Raw genomic sequence first — 19,226 nt, 5'->3', positions numbered from 1 at the left:
AGAAATGAGGTCCCTTATCCAGGTATCCTGGCAGGAGCTTTCCCAGATGCGGCTGAAATTACGCAGTTGAGCTCTCGGCTCAGGGTGGGTCGGCACAGTCATGCTGAGGACTTAGGGGAAGCAGAACTGTTGCTCTGTTCTAGAGAACCGGTGTTCGCAGGTCTTCTTATGTTACCTCTGGTGCCTCTAGCCGCATTGGCGGCACCTCTGGCCCTAGATCGAAATCTGTTCGACCAAAAGGACTGAACAGACGGCAGCGTGTGGGAACACCTAGCCGGCAGGGACCCAGAGGGGAGAAAATAAGAATTTACTTACCGATAATTCTATTTCTCATAGTCCGTAGTGGATGCTGGGGACTCCGAAAGGACCATGGGGAATAGCGGCTCCGCAGGAGACTGGGCACAAAGTAAAAGCTTTAGGACTAGCTGGTGTGCACTGGCTCCTCCCCCTATGACCCTCCTCCAAGCCTCAGTTAGGATACTGTGCCCGGACGAGCGTACACAATAAGGAAGGATTTTGAATCCCGGGTAAGACTCATACCAGCCACACCAATCACACCGTACAACTTGTGATCTGAACCCAGTTAACAGCATGATAACAGAAGGAGCCTCTGAAAAGATGGCTCACAACAACAACCACCCGATTTTTGTAACAATAACTATGTACAAGTAATGCAGACAATCCGCACTTGGGATGGGCGCCCAGCATCCACTACGGACTATGAAAAATAGAATTATCGGTAAGTAAATTCTTATTTTCTCTAACGTCCTAGTGGATGCTGGGGACTCCGAAAGGACCATGGGGATTATACCAAAGCTCCCAAACGGGCGGGAGAGTGCGGATGACTCTGCAGCACCGAATGAGAGAACTCCAGGTCCTCCTCAGCCAGGGTATCAAATTTGTAGAATTTAGCAAACGTGTTTGCCCCTGACCAAGTAGCTGCTCGGCAAAGTTGTAAAGCCGAGACCCCTCGGGCAGCCGCCCAAGATGAGCCCACTTTCCGTGTGGAATGGGCTTTTACAGATTTTGGCTGTGGCAGGCCTGCCACAGAATGTGCAAGCTGAAATGTACTACAAATCCAACGAGCAATCGTCTGCTTAGAAGCAGGAGCACCCAGCTTGTTGGGTGCATACAGGATAAACAGAGAGTCAGATTTTCTGACTCCAGCCGTCCTGGAAACATATTTTCAGGGCCCTGACTACGTCCAGCAACTTGGAATCCTCCAAGTCCCTAGTAGCCGCAGGCACCACAATAGGTTGGTTTAAGTGAAATGCTGAAACCACCTTAGGGAGAAATTGAGGACGAGTCCTCAATTCTGCCCTGTCCGTATGAAAAATTAGGTAAGGGCTTTTATAGGATAAAGCCGCCAATTCTGATACACGCCTGGCTGAAGCCAGGGCTAACAGCATTACCACTTTCCATGTGAGATATTTCAAGTCCACAGTGGTGAGTGGTTCAAACCAATGTGATTTTAGGAATCCCAACACTACATTGAGATCCCAAGGTGCCACTGGAGGCACAAAAGGAGGCTGTATATGCAGTACTCCCTTGACAAACGTCTGAACTTCAGGAACAGAAGCTAGTTCTTTTTGGAAGAATATCGACAGGGCCGAAATTTGAACCTTAATGGACCCTAATTTGAGGCCCATAGACAGTCCTGTTTGCAGGAAATGCAGGAATCGACCCAGTTGAAATTCCTCCGTAGGGGCCTTCCTGGCCTCGCACCACGCAACATATTTATGCCAAATACGGTGATAATGTTGTACGGTTACATCCTTCCTGGCTTTGATCAGGGTAGGGATGACTTCATCCGGAATGCCTTTTTCCTTCAGGATCCGGCGTTCAACCGCCATGCCGTCAAACGCAGCCGCGGTAAGTCTTGGAACAGACATGGTCCCTGCTGGAGCAGGTCCTGTCTTAGAGGTAGAGGCCACGGGTCTTCCGTGAGCATCTCTTGAATTTCCGGGTACCAAGTCCTTCTTGGCCAATCCGGAGCCACGAGTATAGTCTTTACTCCTCTCCTTCTTATGATTCTCAGTACTTTTGGTATGAGAGGAAGAGGAGGGAACACATACACTGACCGGTACACCCACGGTGTTACCAGAGCGTCCACAGCTATTGCCTGAGGGTCCCTTGACCTGGAGCAATATCTGTCCAGTTTTTTGTTGAGGCGAGACGCCATCATGTCCACCTTTGGTTTTTCCCAACGGTTTACAATCATGTGGAAGACTTCTGGGTGAAGTCCCCACTCCCCCGGGTGAAGATCGTGTCTGCTGAGGAAGTCTGCTTCCCAGTTGTCCACTCCCGGAATGAACACTGCTGACAGTGCTATCACATGATTTTCTGCCCAGCGAAGAATCCTTGCCACTTCCGTCATTGCCCTCCTGCTTCTTGTGCCGCCCTGTCTGTTTACGTGGGCGACTGCCGTGATGTTGTCCGACTGGATCAATACTGGCTGACCCTGAAGCAGAGGCCTTGCCTGACTTAGGGCATTGTAAATGGCCCTTAGTTCCAGGATATTTATGTGAAGTGACGTTTCAATGCTTGACCACAAGCCCTGGAAATTTTTTCCCTGTGTGACTGCTCCCCAGCCTCTCAGGCTGGCATCCGTGGTCACCAGGACCCAATCCTGAATGCCGAATCTGCGGCCCTCTAGGAGATGAGCACTCTGTAACCACCACAGGAGAGACACCCTTGTCCTTGGAGACAGGGTTATCCGCTGATGCATTTGAAGATGCGATCCGGACCATTTGTCTAGCAGATCCAACTGAAAAGTTCTTGCGTGGAATCTGCCGAATGGAATCGCTTCGTAAGAAGCCACCATCTTTCCCAGGACCCTTGTGCACTGATGCACTGACACCTGGCCTGGTCTTAGGAGTTTCCTGACTAGGTCGGATAACTCCCTGGCTTTCTCTTCCGGGAGAAACACCTTTTTCTGTACTGTGTCCAGAATCATCCCTAGGAACAGCAGACGTGTCGTCGGAATCAGCTGCGATTTTGGAATATTTAGAATCCATCCGTGCTGTCGTAGTACTATTTGAGATAGTGCTACTCCGACCTCTAACTGTTCTCTGGACCGTGCCCTTATCAGGAGATCGTCCAAGTAAGGGATAATTAAGACGCCTTTTCTTCGAAGAAGAATCATCATTTCGGCCATTACCTTGGTAAAGACCCGGGGTGCCGTGGACAATCCAAACGGCAGCGTCTGAAACTGATAGTGACAGTTCTGTACCACAAACCTGAGGTACCCTTGGTGAGAAGGGCAAATTGGGACATGGAGGTAAGCATCCTTGATGTCCAGAGACACCATGTAGTCCCCTTCTTCCAGGTTCGCTGTCACTGCTCTGAGTGACTCCATCTTGAACTTGAACCTTTTTATGTAAGTGTTCAAGGCTTTCAGATTTAAAATGGGTCTCACCGAGCCGTCCGGCTTCGGTACCACAAACAGCGTGGAGTAATACCCCTTTCCCTGTTGTAGGAGGGGTACCTTGATTATCACTTGCTGGGAATACAGCTTGTGAATGGCTTCCAATACCGCCTCCCTGTCGGGGGTAGACGTTGGTAAAGCAGACTTCAGGAACCGGCGAGGGGGAGACGTCTCGAATTCCAATTTGTACCCCTAAGATACTACCTGCAGGATCCAGGGGTCCACTTGCGAGTGAGCCCACTGCGCGCTGAAAATCTTGAGACGGGCCCCCACCGTGCCTGAGTCCGCTTGTAAGGCCCCAGCGTCATGCTGAGGACTTGGCAGAAGCGGGGGAGGGCTTCTGTTCGTGGGAAGAAGCTGTCTGTTGCAGTCTTTTTCCCCTTCCTCTGCCCCGGGGCAGATATGAGTGGCCTTTTGCCCGCTTGCCCTTATGGGGACGAAAGGACTGAGCCTGAAAAGACGGTATCTTTTTCTGCTGCGAGGTGACTTGGGGTAAAAAGGTGGATTTCCCAGCCGTTGCCGTGGCCACCAGGTCCGATAGACCGCCCCCAAATAACTCCTCCCCTTTATACGGCAATACTTCCATATGCCGTTTGGAATCCGCATCCCCTGACCACTGTCGCGTCCATAATCCTCTTCTGGCAGAAATGGACATCGCACTTACTCTTGATGCCAGAGTGCAAATGTCTCTCTGTGCATCTCGCATATATAGGAATGCATCCTTTAAATGCTCTATAGTCAATAATATATTGTCCCTGTCCAGGGTATCAATATTTTCAGTCAGGGAATCCGACCAAGCCACCCCAGCACTGCACATCCAGGCTGAGGCGATTGCTGGTCGCAGTATAACACCAGTATGTGTGTATATACTTTTAAGGATATTTTCCAGCCTCCTATCTGCTGGCTCCTTAAGGGCGGCCGTTTCTGGAGACGGTAACGCCACTTGTTTTGATAAGCGTGTGAGCGCCTTATCTACCCTAAGGGGTGTTTCCAACGAGCCCTAACCTCTGGTGGGAAGGGATATAGTGCCAATAATTTTTTAGAAATTAGCAGTTTTTTGTCGGGGGTAACCCACGCTTCATCACACACTTCATTCAATTCATCTGATTCAGGAAAAACTACGGGTAGTTTTTTCACACCCCACATAATACCCCTTTTTGTGGTACTTGCAGTATCAGAGATGTGCAAAACCTCCTTCATTGCCGTGATCATGTAACGTGTGGCCCTACTGGAAAATACGTTTGTTTCTTCACCGTCGACACTGGAGTCAGTGTCTGTGTCTGGGTCCGTGTCGACCCACTGAGGTAACGGGCGTTTAATAGCCCCTGACGGTGTTTGAGACGCCTGGACAGGCACTAACTGAGCTGCCGGCTGTCTCATGTCGTCAACAGTTTTCTGTAACGTGCCGACACTGTCACGTAATTCCTTAATTACGGCCATCCATTCAGGTGTCGACTCCCTAGGGGGTGACATCACCATTATAGGCAATTGCTCCGCCTCCACATCATTTTCCTCCTCATACATGTCGACACACACGTACAGACACCCAGCACACACACAGGGAATGCTCTGATAGAGGACAGGACCCACTTAGCCCCTTGGGGAGACAGAGGGAGAGTTTGCCAGCACACACCAGAGCGCTATATATGTATAGGGACAACCTTACAATAAGTGTCTATCCCTTATAGCTGCTTATATCTGTTATTTTGCCAAATAAGTGCCCCCCTCTCTTTTTTACCCTGTTTCTGTAGTGCAGGATGCAGGGGAGATTCTGGGAGCCTTCCTACCAGCGGAGCTGTGTGGGAAAAATGGCGCTGTGTGCTGAGGAGATAGGCCCCGCCCCCTTCACGGCGGGCTCTTCTCCCGCTTTTTTCTGGAAAACTGGCAGGGGTTAAATACCTGAAAAGAATATACCTGATGGCGCAATCAATATAAATAATGTTGTATATAATATAATATCTGTCACCTTGTGATCATATGACAAATGGTTTTATTTCGTCAGACCTCAGAAGCCTGTCTCTAATGGCTTCAATATAACAAATACAATTTATAAGGAAAAGAGGTCGCGCTATAGAACCAATTAATTATTCCACACCATTTCCAATTAAAAATATTTATTTAAAACATATAACCATGTAAAAACATAAATGTATATTTTATTCCTAGAGTATTAAGATTTGGTGTGGTCACAACACCCTCGACTGCATACCAATTATAAATTAATATTTCTCATTAATAAAATGTGCTGAATAGTATAATGTCCAGACCGGCAATATATTATGCCACAATTTCAGTCTGTAATAGGATCCTTTATGTTAATTTGCACCCAATGATAGTAGGACACTGATGTTTTCGTCCAGACACTATGCACCACAATTGTAAAGATCACAGGTACCTTTGCTCACTCTGTCCCTTGTGCTTGTAATACGGGACCTGTTTGCAAGTTTGAGGAGCTTATATGTGTGACCCGAGCGTCCCCGGGATTACACAGTATAATGGACAACTGTTACCTGCGATTTGTAGCGGTGTGGTGCATGTACATATGGCAGTTTCTGTGTCCGTTTAGCAGGATGAAGAAAGGTTTCCGTACGGGCAACCCGACAGTTCCCACGAGGGGGCAAATGCTGTTGCTCAGCCCGCTCCAGCGGTCAGCCACCTCGCTGCTCCGGCTTCCAAAGAACACTGTTCTCTCCGACACCGTGCGATGGTAACTTCCACGGTTTGCTCGTAGCAGGTGCCAAGTGCTCTGGAAATGCCGGGAGAAGGTCTGAACCATTCAGCAGTCAGCGATCACTTAAACAGGGAGTCCTAGACGCGTTTCGTAACATCCAGTTACTTCTTCCATAGGCGGTACTCCCAATTATTCACAGAGGGTCCTTTTATATGCTGATTTTCTACTTGTGAAGATAGCACACCTGTTTCAATTCAGGGAAGGTTTTCCTTATTATCTATCAGCCACTGAGGCCATTTACGAACAGACTCTTTCTATCTACCACATTGCACAGTAAATAATATCGGATCACAAGAGTGACATTTAACAGAATCAATAGTATATTCACATACCTATAATTCTTTAAAATACATCCACATTAAAATATTAACTTTAGAAAAAAGGCTGAGTTCACGTGTTAAAACTAGGATATACCTGATGCGATGTAACAAAATCAATATATATATAGAAATGTACCTATTCCTACGCACCCATGCATATACCCACATGTACATGATTAAAAAATCTAAATACATGTGTGTACATATACAAATGCCCACGAACAGGCACACACAAACACATTATGTGGTCTTCGTAGGTACTATAATAACTTAAAATATATGAACCACAGAAAAAAATATATATAAAACACTGAAGGAATCTTCATATTTATTTTCTATTTTTAATTTTTATCAAAAACAAAATACCCAAAGGAGTTAATTGAATGTAGCCCTAAGAATATATAAATATTCACAACGATTTATTAAAGCCTGTTTTAAATTGTGATTGTTATCACTACCCAACCATCTCTACTTCGGGATTTAAGTATATATCAGAGCAACCAAAGAAAAAATTATCCAATCTTACTCTGATGGTATCCTATATACTAATCAAACAGAGTAATCATTAGCTCACTTTAGATAGATTACTTCACATAAACATACAGGAGGCAAGAGATCAAAAAGAATAGAGAATAATTTCAAATTAATTAACATACTAAACCACAAAAATATATATATATATATATATATATATATATATATATATATATATATATATATATATAGAGTAAAAATCAACATAATAAACCACAAAAATTATATATATATATATGTAGAGTAAGGACAAGTACTTAGAATACTCCAGACCGTTCTATAATGTTCTTCCCGGTGTTCTTATAAGGTTATGGGTCTATTTCAATGTACTCATTAAGTCCTCCTGGTACAATAAAAAATTATTGGATTCATATACTAGGGACCCTTGTACTCTACATATATATATAATTTTTGTGGTTTATTATGTTGATTTTTACTCTACACATATATATATATATATATATATATATATATTTATTTTGTGGTTTAGTATGTTAATTAATTTGAAATTATTCTCTATTCTTTTTGATCTCTTGCCTCCTGTATGTTTATGTGAAGTAATCCATCTAAAGTGAGCTAATGATTACTCTGTTTGATTAGTATATAGGATACCATCAGAGTAAGATTGGATAATTTTTTCTTTGGTTGCTCTGATATATACTTAAATCTTGAAGTAGAGATGGTTGGGTAGTGATAACAATCACAATTTAAAACAGGCTTTAATAAATCGTTGTGAATATTTATATATTCTTAGGGCTACATTCAATTAACTCCTTTGGGTATTTTGTTTTTGATAAAAATTAAAAATAGAAAATAAATATGAAGATTCCTTCAGTGTTTTATATATATTTTTTTCTGTGGTTCATATATTTTAAGTTATTATAGTACCTACGAAGACCACATAATGTGTTTGTGTGTGCCTGTTCGTGGGCATTTGTATATGTACACACATGTATTTAGATTTTTTAATCATGTACATGTGGGTATATGCATGGGTGCGTAGGAATAGGTACATTTCTATATATATATTGATTTTGTTACATCGCATCAGGTATATCCTAGTTTTAACACGTGAACTCAGCCTTTTTTCTAAAGTTAATATTTTAATGTGGATGTATTTTAAAGAATTATAGGTATGTGAATATACTATTGATTCTGTTAAATGTCACTCTTGTGATCCGATATTATTTACTGTGCAATGTGGTAGATAGAAAGAGTCTGTTCGTAAATGGCCTCAGTGGCTGATAGATAATAAGGAAAACCTTCCCTGAATTGAAACAGGTGTGCTATCTTCACAAGTAGAAAATCAGCATATAAAAGGACCCTCTGTGAATAATTGGGAGTACCGCCTATGGAAGAAGTAACTGGATGTTACGAAACGCGTCTAGGACTCCCTGTTTAAGTGATCGCTGACTGCTGAATGGTTCAGACCTTCTCCCGGCATTTCCAGAGCACTTGGCACCTGCTACGAGCAAACCGTGGAAGTTACCATCGCACGGTGTCGGAGAGAACAGTGTTCTTTGGAAGCCGGAGCAGCGAGGTGGCTGACCGCTGGAGCGGGCTGAGCAACAGCATTTGCCCCCTCGTGGGAACTGTCGGGTTGCCCGTACGGAAACCTTTCTTCATCCTGCTAAACGGACACAGAAACTGCCATATGTACATGCACCACACCGCTACAAATCGCAGGTAACAGTTGTCCATTATACTGTGTAATCCCGGGGACGCTCGGGTCACACATATAAGCTCCTCAAACTTGCAAACAGGTCCCGTATTACAAGCACAAGGGACAGAGTGAGCAAAGGTACCTGTGATCTTTACAATTGTGGTGCATAGTGTCTGGACGAAAACATCAGTGTCCTACTATCATTGGGTGCAAATTAACATAAAGGATCCTATTACAGACTGAAATTGTGGCATAATATATTGCCGGTCTGGACATTATACTATTCAGCACATTTTATTAATGAGAAATATTAATTTATAATTGGTATGCAGTCGAGGGTGTTGTGACCACACCAAATCTTAATACTCTAGGAATAAAATATACATTTATGTTTTTACATGGTTATATGTTTTAAATAAATATTTTTAATTGGAAATGGTGTGGAATAATTAATTGGTTCTATAGCGCGACCTCTTTTCCTTATAAATTGTAGGGGTTAAATACATCCATATAGCCCAGGAGCTATATGTGATGTATTTTTTGCCAAATAAGGTAAATTTATTGCTTCCCAGGGCGCCCCCCCCCCAGCGCCCTGCACCCTCAGTGACCGAAGTGTGCTGAGAGCAATGGCGCACAGCTGCAGTGCTGTGCGCTACCTTATGAAGACAGGAAAGTCTTCTGCCGCCGATTTATGGACCTCTTCTTGCTTCAACATCTGTAAGGGGGCCGGCGGCGCGGCTCCGGGACCCATCCATGGCTGGGCCTGTGATCGTCCCTCTGGAGCTAATGTCCAGTAGCCTAAGAAGCCCAATCCACTCTGCACGCAGGTGAGTTCGCTTCTTCTCCCCTTAGTCCCTCGATGCAGTGAGCCTGTTGCCAGCAGGTCTCACTGAAAATAAAAAAAACCTATTTAAACTTTTACTCTAAGCAGCTCAGGAGAGCCACCTAGATTGCACCCTTCTCGTTCGGGCACAAAATCTTAACTGAGGCTTGGAGGAGGGTCATAGGGGGAGGAGCCAGTGCACACCAGCTAGTCCTAAAGCTTTTACTTTGTGCCCAGTCTCCTGCGGAGCCGCTATTCCCCATGTTCCTTTCGGAGTCCCCAGCATCCACTAGGACGTTAGAGAAACATGGATTTCCCTGCAGTAACTTTAGAAATCCACGTATACAACTCAACCCCAAAGAGCCATTCCCCAGAAAAGGGGAGAGATTCCACTCTGCGCTTGGACTCTGCGTCCGCTATCCATTGACGCAACCACAAGGACCTGCGCACCGACACTACCATGGCAGAGGTCCTAGCATTAATACTGCCCATCTCCTTGAGCGAGTCACACAGGACGCGTGCAGTGTCCTGAATGTGCTTCAGGAGAGTCACCGTAGTGACAAGAGGCATATCCCCGGAGAGGCCCTCCTGAATTTGAGAAACCCACGTGTGAATGGCATAGGTTATCCAGCAACCCGCTATGATCAGCCTTTGCGATACACCTGCTGCTGTGTAAATAGACTTTAGTGTAGTCTCTATTTTTCTGTCCCCAGGGTCCATTATGGTAAAGGAGCATGGGGCAGGCAGCACCGCCTTTTTTGACAGTCCAGACTGATACGTCAACCCCCGGGGGTTCTTCCCAGAATTTCCTACCTTCATGAGCAAATGGGAAAGTGTGCAAAAATCTTTTTGACACTTGCTATTTTTACTGGATTTTTCCAGGCTAACTTAAACGAGTCATCTAACTCTGCAGAATCAGGGAAAGTGACATTAGGCTTGTTCTGTGTAAAGAAAAACGACTGCTGTGATGCAGCGTCCCATATAGCCAGAATGAGGGGTTCAATACCCTGAGCAGAAAAGGAATCCCCACTAACGGGATCCAAGTCCTCCCCATCCTCCTGTACATCCTAATCTGAATCAGATAGTAGAGCAGGTAAACCACGCTTTTGTGGTCCTGAGTGATAGAGGGGGGGCTATGTAACATCTGCCCTGGCAGCTAAGTCTGCAACAGCCTGTTGTAGTAGCTGAGTTTTTTTGAACATTCGCAGTGAATTGTGACGACATATCAGACATCATATTTTTAAGTGCCACTAGCCAGGAAGGCTCTCGACCCTCTCCCCCAGCCCCCTCACTGAGTTGTGAAGATTGGCTGCATTGGCTGAAACAGAATTAGATGATAAGGGAGAGAATCTGGTGTGGTATACACTGCATAGTTTGTGTTTACCCATGTTCACAGTAAATCACAATGACATACACAGACAGTAAATACTTATCAAGCCTGCCCTTACTGTATGTGAGAGGGAGATATAGAGAGAGAGCACACCCCAGCTACACAGCCCCAGTGAGGCTGTCAGCTTATTATATCACAGTGAAAACCAATGATTTCTGTCCTGTATAGGACACAGATTGTGTACAATAGCGGCTCTCCCCCCTTTGCTACACCCTGCACCAGTTTTCCAGCGTGTCTTGAGTGTCAGCATGAGCTTTGTGAGCCTGCTGCTGCAGTAAGCAGAGGAAGGCGCCAAAATGCCGCTGGTCCCACTCTGAGGTACCTCCCCCCCTTCACCAATGGCGCCAGAGCTACAGAGTTTTTTTTATACCGGCAATGTCTCCTAAAGTGCTTAAAAACATCACACAAGTGCTAGTTTAAGCCACCGTTAGCCAGTTTACACGGGGGGCTACAGCGGGTGCCCCCCAGGAGGGTCCCGTATGCCTCCCCTGTGTGTCAGCCGCACTTTGAACCGGGGGATTTCCCTAGCGGGGCCCCCGATTTGTACTCGCCTTCAGGTATCTGGTAGGGGTGTGCTGCATGCTGCGATTGCGACAGCTAAGGCGCAGTGCCCCGCTGAAGAAACAACCTCTCAGGACGGTGGTCCTGATCGGCTCCGACACCAGGCAAGGCCAGTGACCGTCCCCCTCCTAACTCCCACGGTGCAGGTATGCTGTTGCCCAAACAGCATACCGAAATTAACAAAGATTTAAAATAAACTGAAGAAAACTCTCTGAAGCTCAGAGATGTGCATCCTCTCCTGAGAGCATTTTTTTCTAAACTGCCTGTGGGAGGGGGCATAGAGGGGAGGAGCCAGCACAACCAGTGAAGAAATTTAAAGTGCACTGGCTCCTTTGGACCCCGTCTATACTCATCATACTTAGTCTCCCCAATATCCCTTATGGATGCTAGAGAAATGAAGAATTGCCCCATTCAGTGCAGATATATGGGGGCCTGTACTCTCTGAAGAGTGCACCTGATTGAATGTGAAATACAGTCGATAAGCAGCAGATTCAGAGGTTCACGCAATTCCATCTTTATGCAAATGCAGCAACCAATTCTCAGCTTGCAGAGATACCAACAACACTAAACCTTTGTGACATGTACTTAGACGCAACATCAAAGATTGTACTAGCCCTACACAAGGTGCAATATAGTCACCTGAACATTACTGCACTGTCAGCGACACATCTACGCCTGGCTAGCCAAGCCCCAATTACCTCCAGCAAATCATTCTTACTATTTCTATATGCATCTCAGAGCGGTAACCACTGGGACGCTCGCACAGACTGATAACATTAACCACTACAGTAGAATCTGACATTCCCACTGCGTGTACCTGAATCAGGCACTAGATCAATGCAGATCTCAGCAATGACGTATGAGACCTTCATTTTTCTATAGCATCAATGATTTGAGTACAAAATAACAGTATACACTCAGTCTTGCAATGCAGAGGTTACAGGCTTTTACCTTGATAAACCTGAAGTAACATCAACTGGGTCACCTACAAAACAAACACAAATAACAATACAATTTACAAAGCAATTCTATTTGGTGGATAATACAAAGTAAATCACAATAACAATGGCAGTGTATAAAAAAAGAACAAAGCATTCTAGGGATTCGGTGAAAGCATTCTATACCAGAATGGCAGCTACAGAGCCAAGGTGATCGCTGCATGAAAGCCCACCATACCCTCATGCTCCATCACACCAAGCCGCCTCTCTCTATAACACGGTGTAATAATACGGGAGGATAGCTAATTATAAATCATAACGCAAAAGTACTACATATAGCAGCATCTCTCCTCATTACCAGACAGCCCTCTGGCGGCGGCAGCAGCTATCAGCTACAGGACCACAACGCATGGCATACACATACCCTGTGTGCCCGGTGCCATAGTTATTGCCCTTCCGTGACTTAATCCCGGTCTATGGATTTGCCTGTCACCTCCGTCCACAACCAAAATGGCGGAAACTTCAAATTTGGCGCTTAAGTGAAGGTAACACTCAGCCGCTGTCACTCGGCCACACCCACTGTCGGAGACTTCGCTGCTCCAGGCCAATTGTTGCACAGAAGCGTTGAGGCTGTGTCGGCCATCTTTGTGACGGTCACACGGCCGAGTACACAGACTTTGCTGCTATTTACTGCGAATGCTTGTTTGATTATATGACCCACCTGAGCCGCCGTCTTTTTATTCACCGCGAAGCATTGTGAGCAATGCATGTGAGCTGGGTTATTATTAAATAGAAGGTGAGTAAAGTTATTATATTCCATTCCCCAAATCCCATCACTGTCTGTCGTTGTTGTGTGCACTGTGCAGCACGCTCCCCACGTTTTTCTTTGGTTAATGCATGGATTGGTTGCACGTTTCCAGTAAACCTGAGACTTGGGATAGTGGTGCATTGCTGGTTGTTGTGTTTTTTTGCTTTTTTTATTTAATATTTATTCTTGCTTTAAATGGGAGATGTATCAGATGTTTGAGGGAGATGAAGTGAAGTTGCCCATAGCAACCAGTCACCTTCTACCTATCTAGTACAGTCAGTGGCGTAAGTTCACCCCAGTCGCCCGTAGGCATGATAAATGTTGGTGCCCCCCTACATATATACACACACCATACGTAGCTATCTGGCATTCAGGGTAAACAGTAGCAGCGTGCTCAGGTGTTTTCCCAATAGTAATATAGATACACAAGCAAAGTGGACGGCACTCCAAGTCAGTCATCACTATAAAATAGACATCAGCATACCTTTTATAGCACAACCACAGTACTCCCTCACCCACCAGTGGGTCCCAATGGAGATGCTTTGGCGCAGTGGTGTGCCAGCACGGCACTCCAGGATTTAATTCAAAGCTTTTTTTATAGAAAATGAATAAATGGTACAAGCATAATATATTTGTTATGTAGCTCACAGTCTTTGTGGAATCCTCAACAATGGACTAGCTCTCTCTACTCAGCCCTGATGACGGGGTCCGCAGAGGGCCGGAAACGTTGGCATTAATGAGGATTCCACAAAGACTGTGAGCTACATAACAAATATATTATGCTTGTACCATTTATTCATTTTCTATAAAAAAGCTATGAATTAAATCCTGGAGTGCCGTGCTTTCAGCCAGCTCATGCAGCTGCCTGTACTGGATCTATGCAATTACAGTAAAGGCACCCAGGTAGAAGTCATTCTATATCTCAGAGTGCTGGATTTCTTGGATAGATAGATAGAGATATATATATATATATATATATATATATATATATATATATATATATATATATATTTCTCTATCGTCCTAAGTGGATGCTGGGGTTCCTGAAAGGACCATGGGGAATAGCGGCTCCGCAGGAGACAGGGCACAAAAAAGTAAAGCTTTACTAGGTCAGGTGGTGTGCACTGGCTCCTCCCCCTATGACCCTCCTCCAGACTCCAGTTAGATTTTGTGCCCGAACGAGAAGGGTGCAATCTAGGTGGCTCTCCTAAAGAGCTGCTTAGAGAAAGTTTAGTTTAGGTTTTTTTCTTTACAGTGAGTCCTGCTGGCAACAGGATCACTGCAACGTGGGACTTAGGGGGGAAAGTAGTAAACTCACCTGCATGCAGAGTGGATTTGCTGCTTGGCTACTGGACACCATTAGCTCCAGAGGGATCGAACACAGGCCCAGCCGTGGAGTCCGGTCCCGGAGCCGCGCCGCCGACCCCCTTGCAGATGCTGAAGCGTGAAGAGGTCCGGAAACCGGCGGCTGAAGACTCCTCAGTCTTCATAAGGTAGCGCACAGCACTGCAGCTGTGCGCCATTTTCCTCTCAGCACACTTCACTGGGCAGTCACTGAGGGTGCAGAGCGCTGGGGGGGGGCGCTCTGAGAGGCAAATATAAACCTTATACAAGGCTAAAAATACCTCACATATAGCCCATAGGGGCTATATGGAGATATTTAACCCCTGCCTGACTGGAAAAATAGCGGGAGAAGAACCCGCCGAAAAAGGGGCGGGGCCTATCTCCTCAGCACACGGCGCCATTTTCTGTCACAGCTCCGCTGGTCAGAACGGCTCCCAGGTCTCTCCCCTGCACTGCACTACAGAAACAGGGTAAAACAGAGAGGGGGGGCACATTAATGGCTATATATATATATATATTAAAGCAGCTATAAGGGAGCACTTAATATAAGGATATCCCTTGTATATATAGCGCTTTGTGGTGTGTGCTGGCAGACTCTCCCTCTGTCTCCCCAAAAGGGCTAGTGGGTCCTGTCTTCATTAGAGCATTCCCTGTGAGTTTGCGGTGTGTGTCGGTACGTGGTGTCGACATGTATGAGGACGATATTGGTGTGGAGGCGGAGCAATTGCCAAATATGCAGATGTCACCCCCCAGGGGGTCGACACCAGAATGGATGCCTTTATTTGTGGAATTACGTGATGGTTTATCTTCCCTTAAACAGTCAGTTGAGGACATGAGGCGGCCGGACAATCAATTAATGCCTGTCCAGGCGCCTCAAACACCGTCAGGGGCTGTAAAACGCCCTTTGCCTCAGTCGGTCGACACAGACCCAGACACGGGCACTGATTCCAGTGACGACGGTAGAAATTCAAACGTATTTTCCAGTAGGGCCACACGTTATATGATTTTGGCAATGAAGGAGACGTTACATTTAGCTGATACTACAGATACCGTAAAACAGGGTATTATGTATGGTGTGAAAAAACTACAAACAGTTTTTCCTGAATCAGAAGAATTAAATGACGTGTGTGATGAAGCGTGGGTTGCTCCTGATAAAAAGTTGATAATTTCAAAAAAGTTATTCGCATTATACCCTTTCCCGCCAGAGGTTAGGGCGCGCTGGGAAACACCCCCTAAGGTGGACAAGGCGCTCACACGCTTATCCAAACAAGTGGCGTTACCCTCTCCTGAGACGGCCGCACTTAAGGATCCATCAGATAGAAAGATGGAAGTTATTCAAAAGAATATATACACACATGCAGGTGTTATACTACGACCAGCTATAGCAACTGCCTGGATGTGCAGTGCTGGAGTAGTTTGGTCAGAATCCCTGATTGAAAATATTGATACCCTAGATAGGGACAATGTTTTACTGTCGTTAGAACAAATAAAGGATGCATTTATCTATATGCGTGATGCACAGAGGGATATTTGCACACTGGCATCTCGGGTGAGTGCTATGTCCATTTCAGCCAGAAGAGCCTTATGGACACGACAGTGGACAGGCGATGCGGATTCAAAACGTCACATGGAGGTTTTGCCGTATAAAGGGGAGGAGTTATTTGGAGTTGGTCTATCAGACTTGGTGGCCACGGCTACTGCCGGGAAATCCACTTTTTTACCTCAAGTCACTCCCCAACAGAGAAAGGCACCGACCTTTCAACCGCAGCCTTTTCGCTCCTACAAAAATAAGAGAGCAAAGGGCTTGTCGTACCTGCCACGAGGCAGAGGAAGAGGGAAGAGACACCAACAGATTACAGCGCGCAGTGGGCTCACTCGCAGGTAGACCCCTGGATCCTGCAGATAATATCTCAGGGGTACAGGTTGGAATTAGAGACGGATCCTCCTCATCGTTTCCTGAAGTCTGCCTTACCAACCGTCTCTTCCGAAAGGGAGAGGGTGTTGGAAGCCATTCACAAGCTGTACGCTCAGCAGGTGATAGTCAAAGTACCCCTATTACAACAAGGAAAGGGGTATTATTCCACTCTATTTGTGGTACCGAAGCCGGATGGCTCGGTAAGGCCTATTCTAAATCTGAAGTCCTTGAACCTCTACATAAAAAAGTTCAAGTTCAAGATGGAGTCACTCAGAGCAGTGATAGCGAACCTGGAAGAAGGGGACTTTATGGTATCCTTGGACATCAAGGATGCGTATCTACACGTTCCGATTTACCCCGCACACCAGGGGTACCTCAGGTTCATTGTTCAAAACTGTCACTATCAGTTTCAGACGCTGCCGTTCGGATTGTCCACGGCGCCTCGGGTCTTTACCAAGGTAATGGCCGAGATGATGATTCTTCTTCGAAGAAAAGGCGTATTAGTTATCCCATACTTGGACGATCTCCTAATAAGGGCAAGGTCCAGAGAACAGCTGGAGACAGCTTTAGCACTATCTCAAGAGGTGCTAAGACAACACGGGTGGATTCTGAATATTCCAAAATCCCATTTAATCCCGACAACTCGTCTGCTGTTCCTAGGAATGATTCTGGACACGGTTCAGAAAAAGGTTTTCCTTCCAGAGGAAAAAGCCAAGGAGTTATCCGATCTGGTCAGGAACCTCCTAAAACCAGGAAAAGTGTCAGTACATCAATGCACAAGAGTCCTGGGAAAAATGGTGGCTTCTTACGAAGCAATTCCATTCGGCAGATTCCATGCAAGAATATTCCAAAGGGATCTGTTGGACAAATGGTCAGGGTCGCATCTGCAGATGCACCTGCGAATAACCCTGTCACCAAAGACAAGGGTGTCACTTCTGTGGTGGTTGCAGAAGGCTCACCTATTAGAAGGCCGCAGATTCGGCATTCAGGATTGGATCCTGGTGACCACGGACGCCAGCCTGAGAGGCTGGGGAGCAGTCACACAAGGAAGAAACTTCCAGGGAGTATGGACGAGTCTGGAAAAGTCTCTTCACATAAACATTCTGGAACTAAGAGCAATCTACAATGCTCTAAGCCAGGCGGAACTTCTCCTGCAAGGAAAGCCGGTGTTGATTCAGTCGGACAACATCACGGCGGTCGCCCATGTAAACAGGCAGGGCGGCACAAGAAGCAGGAGTGCAATGGCAGAAGCTGCCAAGATTCTTCGCTGGGCGGAGAATCACGTGATAGCACTGTCAGCAGTGTTCATCCCGGGCGTGGACAACTGGGAAGCAGACTTCCTCAGCAGACACGATCTTCATCCGGGAGAGTGGGGTCTACATCCAGAAGTCTTCAACATGTTAATAGACCGTTGGGAAAGACCAATTGTAGACATGATGGCGTCTCGCCTCAACAAGAAACTGGACAAATATTGCGCCAGGTCAAGAGATCCACAGGCAATAGCTGTGGACGCACTGGTAACTCCTTGGGTGTACCAGTCAGTGTATGTGTTTCCTCCTCTGCCGCTCATACCAAAGGTATTGAAGATCATACGGCAAAGAAGAGTAAGAACAATACTAGTGGTTCCGGATTGGCCGAGAAGGACTTGGTATCCGGAACTTCAAGAGATGCTCACGGACGAACCGTGGCCTCTACCTCTGAGAAGGGACCTGCTACAGCAGGGTCCCTGTCTTTTTCAAGACTTACCGCGGCTGCGTTTGACGGCATGGCGGTTGAACGCCAGATCCTAAAAGGGAAAGGCATTCCAGAAGAAGTCATTCCTACCTTGATTAAGGCACGGAAGGAAGTCACCGTGAAACATTATCACCGCATTTGGCGAAAATATGTAGCGTGGTGCGAGGATCGGAGGGTTCCGACGGAGGAATTCCAACTGGGTCGTTTCCTACATTTCCTGCAATCAGGATTATCTATGGGTCTCAAATTGGGATCCATTAAGGTTCAAATTTCGGCCCTGTCAATATTCTTCCAAAAAGAATTGGCCTCTGTCCCTGAGGTCCAGACTTTTGTCAAGGGAGTACTGCATATACAGCCTCCTGTGGTGCCTCCGGTGGCACCGTGGGATCTAAATGTAGTTTTAGATTTCCTCAAATCCCATTGGTTTGAACCATTGAAAAAGGTGGATTTGAAATATCTCACATTGAAAGTGACTATGTTACTAGCCCTGGCCTCTGCCAGGAGAGTATCTGAATTGGCGGCTTTATCTTATAAAAGTCCTTATCTAATCTTCCATTCGGATAGGGCAGAACTGCGGACTCGTCCGCATTTTCTCCCTAAAGTGGTATCAGCATTTCATCTGAACCAACCTATTGTGGTGCCTGCGGCCACTAGCGACTTGGAGGACTCCAAGTTGTTGGACGTTGTCAGAGCCTTAAAAATATACATTGCAAGGACGGCTGGAGTCAGAAAATCTGACTCGCTGTTTATATTGTATGCACCCAACAAGTTGGGCGCACCTGCTTCTAAGCAGTCGATTGCTCGTTGGATTTGTAACACAATTCAACTTGCACATTCTGTGGCAGGCCTGCCACAGCCTAAAACTGTAAAAGCCCACTCCACAAGGAAGGTGGGCTCATCTTGGGCGGCTGCCCGAGGGGTCTCGGCATTACAACTCTGCCGAGCAGCTACGTGGTCGGGGGAGAACACGTTTGTAAAATTTTACAAATTTGATACCCTGGCAAAGGAGGACCTGGAGTTCTCTCATTCGGTGCTGCA

At 46.0% G+C, this 19,226-nt stretch overlaps 2 protein-coding genes across 2 annotated transcripts in view; one reads left to right on the top strand and one right to left on the bottom strand.

The window, feature by feature from the left end:
• The window catches only part of KIF15 (kinesin family member 15), a 438,779-nt gene extending 425,834 nt beyond the window's left edge, over positions 1–12,945 (bottom strand). The window contains exons 1-2 of the mRNA XM_063922408.1: positions 12,812–12,945; positions 12,401–12,434 (exon numbers count right to left, since the gene is read on the bottom strand). Of these exons, the coding sequence (XP_063778478.1) occupies positions 12,401–12,434; positions 12,812–12,830 (53 nt within the window). The 5' untranslated portion in view covers positions 12,831–12,945. The remainder of the gene's footprint in view (positions 1–12,400; positions 12,435–12,811) is intronic.
• A 15-nt stretch (positions 12,946–12,960) lies between these two features.
• Positions 12,961–19,226, top strand: part of KIAA1143 (KIAA1143 ortholog) — a 57,896-nt gene continuing 51,630 nt past the window's right edge. The window contains exon 1 of the mRNA XM_063922409.1: positions 12,961–13,183. The gene's annotated coding sequence lies outside the window, so the exon portion shown is untranslated. The remainder of the gene's footprint in view (positions 13,184–19,226) is intronic.

This window comes from Pseudophryne corroboree, chromosome 5 (assembly GCF_028390025.1).
Source record: "Pseudophryne corroboree isolate aPseCor3 chromosome 5, aPseCor3.hap2, whole genome shotgun sequence".
NCBI classification, from domain to species: domain Eukaryota; kingdom Metazoa; phylum Chordata; class Amphibia; order Anura; family Myobatrachidae; genus Pseudophryne; species Pseudophryne corroboree.
The sequence above is the reverse complement of the archived record's forward strand: the minus strand, read 5'-3'. Positions and strand labels throughout refer to the sequence as shown.